The sequence below is a fragment of the Sinocyclocheilus grahami genome, unplaced genomic scaffold (assembly GCF_001515645.1).
Source record: "Sinocyclocheilus grahami isolate Dianchi unplaced genomic scaffold, SAMN03320097.WGS_v1.1 scaffold132.1, whole genome shotgun sequence".
In the NCBI taxonomy this organism is placed as follows: Eukaryota; Metazoa; Chordata; class Actinopteri; order Cypriniformes; family Cyprinidae; genus Sinocyclocheilus; species Sinocyclocheilus grahami.
The window spans coordinates 2,267,464-2,274,843 of NW_015505311.1; the positions used below are offsets into that span (position 1 = coordinate 2,267,464).

The 7,380-nt window shown below is 36.4% G+C and overlaps 1 protein-coding gene across 2 annotated transcripts; it reads left to right on the forward strand.

Annotated features, from left to right (window-relative positions):
- The first annotated feature begins 706 nt into the window (after window positions 1-706).
- LOC107590776 (palmitoyltransferase ZDHHC3-like) lies at window positions 707-7,302 on the forward strand. 2 transcript variants are annotated; one of them, XM_016279681.1, is made up of 9 exons: window positions 707-847; window positions 1,256-1,344; window positions 2,192-2,298; window positions 2,513-2,625; window positions 2,834-2,895; window positions 3,879-3,996; window positions 4,075-4,147; window positions 5,495-5,639; window positions 5,920-7,302. In XM_016279681.1, the coding sequence occupies exons 1-9, from the start codon at window positions 723-725 to the stop codon at window positions 6,009-6,011; spliced, it is 924 nt and encodes a 307-aa protein (XP_016135167.1). In that variant the 5' UTR covers window positions 707-722; the 3' UTR covers window positions 6,012-7,302. The 2 variants fall into 2 exon arrangements, with proteins under 2 accessions (XP_016135167.1, XP_016135168.1); XM_016279682.1 differs by having other exon boundaries at window positions 2,192-2,265.
- The last annotated feature ends 78 nt before the right edge of the window (window positions 7,303-7,380 follow it).

Consider the following 7,380-nt stretch of genomic DNA (forward strand, 5'->3'; position numbering starts at 1 on the left):
CTCTACCAGGATCAGTAAACAGTCCTCCATAAAATGTGCTGCACACATCTGGAGTTGGGTTCAACTGTTTTGGAACAGTGTTGTAAATACAACTTAACCACTGATCTGTAGTCGTGTCCTCTTTTGGAAGACCAAACAAAGTAGTTTCGCTTTCACAATGAAGCACACAGCGCCTTCACGACATGGCGGCAGCGGCAACAATACTACAGCGAGAATAAAAGTTACGCCTTCTTTCTTTGCGTGAACATTTGGGAGGTGTTATGCAAATCTTCCCACATAGTGACGTAGACATGTGGGGGCGTGTTAGAACGAGCCGTTTTAGGTAGGCGTGGTTAACTCTTAACTTTTATAAAGAATATCTCTTTGGATTTGAGACTTTAGTCTTTGCAACTTTACAGATCTTCTTTATGCACCAAGAGCTTGTAACACTCCAAAGAGAAAGGAAAAATTGAAATCGCATCATATGACCGCTTTAAATTCTCAAAAAAATTATTCTGGGGGGGATGCCCCCAAACCCCCCTACAAGGGTCCGAACTATGTCACCTTTTTGACCCCTTGTGAGTTTGCAGGTATGATAAGTATAAGCAGACACCAGACAAAAATACACACACAATCACAGGTGGTCAGGAGTCAGGACTAATGAATGCGGCTGACGGACAACACGAGATACGTAACGCTCGTCCCTTTATGACGTCATCAGCGGGAAGACAGCAGATGGAAAGATGGCTGCGTTTCGCTGTCGGCGAGACCCGTGCGGCTTTATTTGTCTCATTTTAACTTATTTCAGCGTCTTTTACGCCGACTATGTTGTGATTCAGTATGTCCTGATCCCCGCGTATTCTGGAAGGTGAGTACCGTGTGAACGAAGCTCTAAAGAGCCAGCGTTTGGTTCACGTAACATCATCCGCTGCTCATGAGATCATGGCTTTATGATAGTTTGTTTTAGAATCACCCATAGCAACCGCCGTTCACAGCGTTATCAGCGCTCTGGCGTGCTTTATCGCGGAATGTGTTTACAGTGCGTTTGAACGTCTTGTACTAGTCAGACTGCGGTAGCGTATCATTCAACGTGTGTTTACTACACTTTCAGTCTGTTACAGTATATGGTTTAGGTTTCAGGTTATCTCACCTGAAATCAACAAGCCATCGTGCCTTATACTATAATGTTTTATTCTATACCGCTGCAATTTTTAAAAAATTCGAAATATAATAGTTATGAATATTTCAACATGTGCTGTCTATTTTCTCTGTTTAGTGTATGGTGCACTCTCCATGGATCTGTGTTTAATATTATTCTAGTGCTATTGCTGGCTTGCCATTCGAAAGCAGTGTTCTCTGATCCTGGTGAGTGCTCTTATTTAATGGATCAAACTCATTTTCTCTGTGTTTCAGTTATTGTAGACTGTGTTTTAAGGCCAAGAAGTCTACTGTATTATATTTGATGCATGAATTTCCAGGTGTTCTAAATTATCAACATGATCAAAACTTAGCTAAAAAATATGTTGTACACAATCTACTACATGCCTTCTGTCCTCTGTTTGACATTTTAGACTTTTTTTAAGAGGTAAAAGACTTTAGTATAATTGTTCAAATGTCCACTTTCAGGTCATGATAGACATCTTTTTGCAACGTCTTTAGTGGTTTTTATAAAGTAAATGTAAGAATACTTTTATATTGTTAGTAGTATTTAAAAATGAACATGAAGCAACTTAGGTTTACTTGATTATCCACACAATCAGTTTGTATAAGTCATATTAAAATGCAAGTATCAAATATAATACAGCAGGCTTTTGAGGAACGTTCTATTGCATTGCATTATATGTGTTGCCCCCACAATAAAACAGAATTTCATCTTACTTTATGGTCCTACAAATAACATCTTAACTCAATTGTATATTTATGCTCAGTTTGGGCCTCTAAATAAAAGTGTAAATGTTTTTTTCCCCCCTCGAGTATGAGTTCCATATTCTCACTATATCATACTATATGGACCATCATTTCCTCCTGATGTAATAAATATGATACAAAACATAACATGCATATTCATATTTTTAGATTTTTTAAATATTTTGTCTAAAGGTTCAATAAACTGTTCCATTTAATAAGATTTTTCTGACTATTATTTCATATGTCAGGCTTAACAGGGTTAGGAAAGGCTATCAATGTAAACTTTAACCATTTATCATTACAGGTATGGTTCCTCTATCTGAGACAGACATTGATTTCTCTGACTTGAGGTCCCAGTCCAACCGTCTAAATGACAGAATGAGTGTTGCTGATCTGTCTTCTCCTGTAATGGTATTGAAGTTGTATTCATGTTGTGTAGATGTATCAACTATTTTGCAAATGTTATTTTCAATATTTACTGTTCTGTTTATGATGTAGTTGTTATATTGATTTAATTGTGGTCTTTTAAGCTTTTTCACATAGTGTGTGTATTCTATTGGATCTTATTTCTCAGTGGATTTGCTCTATGACATGTCTTTAATTTTTGTATTGTTCTTCTCATCAGGGCTGTGAGGGCTGGACAGTGTGCAGTCGCTGTGAGACATATCGGCCTCCTCGTGCCCATCACTGCAGAGTTTGTCAGCGCTGCATCAGGAGAATGGACCATCACTGCCCGTGGTCAGTCTCTCATCGTTCTCTAGTGGCCAATGCCATCAAATTAAATGTATATTGATGTGTCTTGTTTTTCCGATTTTGTACTGACTGGGTGTTTTTAAAGTAGAATAAGCGTTTGCTATATACTTGTGCTATAAAGTATATAATGTAGCTTCAGTGTTTTTTCATTGTTTCTGATGAATTAATTGCATATGTGTTTGCTCTTTTATAGGATCAATAACTGTGTTGGAGAGCTCAATCAGAAATACTTCATTCAGTTCCTCTTCTACACAGGTGAGTTTTAAAAGGATAGTTCATCCAAAAATCACTGTTCTGTCATCATTTACTCTTCCTCATGTCATTCCAAACCTGTATGACTTTTTGTCTCCTGTGGAAGATGAAGGATGATATTTAGAAGAATATTGGTAACCAGACAGTTTCAGGGTCCCATTGACTTCCATTGTATTTTTATCCTTACTATGAAAGTCAGTGGGACCCAAAACAGTTGCAAGTTTTGGAAAGACATGAAATGATGGCAGAATTTTCATTTCCCTTTAAGAACGTCTTAAACAAATAGTCACATATTCTATTTTACATTGCAAAAAAAAATTAAAATTCTATGTTGGATGCAAATGTTAGGGCAGAAGTACATACAATATGTGGTAGGGCTGCACAATTAATCGAATGCGTTTGTCATGCGCATTTTGCTAGTAATGCCGGTTCTGTAATCAGCAGTAAATCATCATCACATGCTTTCAGATGGAGCAGTATTTATTACACAGAGCCGTAGTTCACTGACAAGTTACACAAAAAAATGTATGTTTGCATTTTAAAAGAATTGTTCACCCAAATTTCGATGCCTTAATCATGAATTTGACCTCATTCTTTAGGCTGGTAGCACATCCTGATGGCCATATTGAGCTTGTCAGGATGCGCTACCCCTCTATCAGAGCAGCTTCATTAAGGCGCATAGTAGGGCTGCACGATTAATCGAATGCGTTTGTCATGCGCATTTTGCTAGTAATGCCGGTTCTGTAATCAGCAGTAAATCATCATCACATGCTTTCAGATGGAGCAGTATTTATTACACAGAGCCGTAGTTCACTGACAAGTTACACAAAAAAAAATGTATGTTTGCATTTTAAAAGAATTGTTCACCCAAATTTCGACTCCATTTCAATTTATCGTGCAGCCCTACTATGTGGTATTGTTATATATTTTTTATTATTTTCCATTTCTCTCCTCTAATGCCATGTTGTTTCTGTGTATCTCTGTAGGCATGGCCAGCTTGTATTCCATGGCGCTGGTGGTGTCAGCATGGGTGTGGAGAATAAGGAGTGAAATAGAGGGAGATGGAGATGAAGAAGAAGAAGCTCCCAGCAAACATCTCATTGTGTAAGTCACAAATACCTTCTGAGGTACTGTATATGTTAGTCTAAAATATAACACTGTTCTTGGCCATTTGTTCCACAGGGCACATTATCTCATTCTGCTGGTGGAGTCAATACTTTTTGGAGTTTTTGTCTTGGTGATATTTTATGATCAGGTATGCTTCAACATTATATAGCTTCTAATTTTGAACCATATGTTAACATTATAGTCTAAGTTGAAAAAACTTTTTCATACAGTCACAGTATTGTACTTGCATTCATTGTAACAGCTCATTGTGTAAGTCACAAATACCTTCTGAGGTACTGTATATGTTAGTCTAAAATATAACACTGTTCTTGGCCATTTGTTCCACAGGGCACATTATCTCATTCTGCTGGTGGAGTCAATACTTTTTGGAGTTTTTGTCTTGGTGATATTTTATGATCAGGTATGCTTCAACATTATATAGCTTCTAATTTTGAACCATATGTTAACATTATAGTCTAAGTTGAAAAAACTTTTTCATACAAGTCACAGTATTGTACTTGCATTCATTGTAACAGTGGGCCTGTTTACACCTGGTCACTTCATGCGTTTTCTCTGAACGGATAGCTATCCGATTGTGAAAAGACCAGGTGTAAATGCCCTCCGAAATGCTTTCGAGACAGATTTGAATCTGATCTCTCAAACCACTTCAGGAGGTGGTCTGGGACGCATTCCAGACAAAACTGGACAAGTGTAAATGCATCTGGTTGTTGAAACTACATATGTAAATTTTGCTCCTCCCAAAATGTGTGAGAACGTGTTATAGGCTATATGACATGTCATAGCCAGATATGATAGCGCTAATGCAACACACATCGCCACAGATGAGAAGCTGAGTATCTCTTCAGCAAGCAAACTACCGCAAATGAAACTGAAAGTAAGTTGTCGACGCTCGGCACATAATCATCTTCATTAAAAGTAATAAGACAAACAGGGATCATTCACCCAAAATGAAACTTACCTTCTCACCTGTGTGGAACACAAAAGAAGATAGTTTGAAGAATGTTGGTAACAGATTCCTTTTAAATAATTTTTTTCTTAGCACAATACTTTTTAAGGAAATGTAGGAATATTCAGCAGTGGAAGTCTAACCAACAGCAATGACATAATTATAATATTTCATATTGGATTGCTACTGGTCGTCTTTTTACTTTTTTATTTGAATTCTGAATTATGATTTTTCTTTATTAAACATCTTTAGCCACCTTTAAATTGCAATGATAATGTTGTGTGTTGATTCTCATTGCACTGTTGACAGAATGATAGAATGAATGACGTGATTGGTGCAGAGTGGCTCTTTTTAAACTAAAGTATAATCTTAAGCTTGTCTAAAACTTCTTTCATTTTTCTGAACACTAATATTTTTTCCTTTAGGAAAATCTTATTTATGTAAATTTTATTCATGTAGTTGTTTAAATGTAAATGTTTTGTGCATGTGTTGATCTGTCATCTTCTGTCTCTGTTGTTTTGTCCCAAGCTGGTGTCCATTATAACAGATGAGATGCCCATTGAACAGACGAGGAACAGACCAATGAAAGACAAACCCAACAACACCCACCCGACACACATTACACACACAAGAAAGCCAAAAATGGCTTTGCTGAGGGAGGTTTTTGGACGTGGTGAGTTTAACTATTTACAGCATCTGTTTTTATCCTGCGAGCGTGTTAGAATTGTATCACTGTCACTGTTACAAATTGAGAAATAATGTTTTATGTTATTTAAAACAAAACAAAAATGTGTATTTTTGTAAATGTTTTTCAGAGTCTCTTATATTTGTCACGGCTGCATTTATTTGATAAAAAAATATATAGAATGATAATTGAACAGAATGATGTAGAATGTAATGAAAGTATAGAATGATCATTTTTATGTCTGCTTGTATTTCTCTTATATTTACAGGTTCTATAATATGTTGGTTGTTCCCGCTCCATTCCTCCCCTCCTTCTGTTGGCGGCATCAGTTATTCAGCACTTCCTGATTACAATGTGTAACACTGAACGTTTCATCAGTATCGCATCGTGTTTGGAACACTGAATATTACGTTACTAAGGTGCAAATTTCAGCTATGATGAAGGAGAAGGGCTGCTGTGTGAGAGTTTTTGTATACTGACTTCTGCTTACTGTTTCTCACACAGTCTTGTAACTATAGGGCTGGGTATCGTTCAAACATTATCAATACCGATACCTTGACTTCGATATGCGATTTCGACAGTATGTGATTTGCATTAGATTTTTATAACAATACAGTGTGATTTTTACATGAAAAATGCTAAGCAGGTGAGGCGATTAGCTTGATATAAAAGGCTACAAATAAAATATTTCTGCCACATTATATGACCAAAACCCTCATTAGATCGCAATCGGAAGTTATTAAAAAATAATTGATGGTGGTTTAAAGTGAGTTTTGAGTAAAAGCATAGTATCAATTTTATAAATTGTCTTATGTAGCATGATGCTACAGTGTGTATGAATGGTCATGTAACGTGTTTTCCTTGATGCCTCGCCAGAGCCAATCACTGATTTAGGCACATAAAGCATGCTGCATGCTTATTAGTTCACTGACTTTGATGAGATTAACCCCTTAGGTATCGAAATTTGGTAACGAACGACAAGACACCCAGCCCTACTTGTAACAATATTCTGTTACAAGATACTTCCGAGTATGGGACACCATATTTGGTCACACGTCACTTTACAAGATACTTCTACAAACCTGGATCTTTTTCCTTTCTCTGTTCATCTCAATTATTTCTCTTCATACAGCTAACCCAGGACATTGATTTGGATTTTTAAATGTAATATTAACTCTTGAGTATTAGTGGATTTTCTAGTATACATTTACTTGTATACTAGTAACCAGCATGCATTTTGTTGCTTAACCATTGATTGGCATACACCGGGATGTGAGCACACACTCACAAGGTCAGGTAAATGCAATAGGACACATTCATTGTGTGTTTAAGCACATGGACTGTACTCCATTTGACAAGGATTGTAAATTCAATACAAAAATAAGTATTGCATTTTCAGGGTGCTGGACTACTTTTGTTGAAGTGCTTGTTTTTGTTTTGTTTGATATATTAATGTTTTTGCTGTTTTGGGGACAGCTTGAGGGTTGTGTGTACATAACAGATGAACATGTATACTGATAATGTTTACATTGATATTTATTGTAATTTATCTGGATTTTGTTTGTCTAAATGCTGCTCAGACTTATGTGAAGTAAAAGACATCTTTTCATATTCTGGCTTTTTCGCTTGAAAATTACAAGTTTGAGTGGAAATAAACCAGTAGTGTTAAATGTAGATTGTTGTTTTATTATTCAAGAAATCTACAATATGTTTGTGTGTATGTATGTAT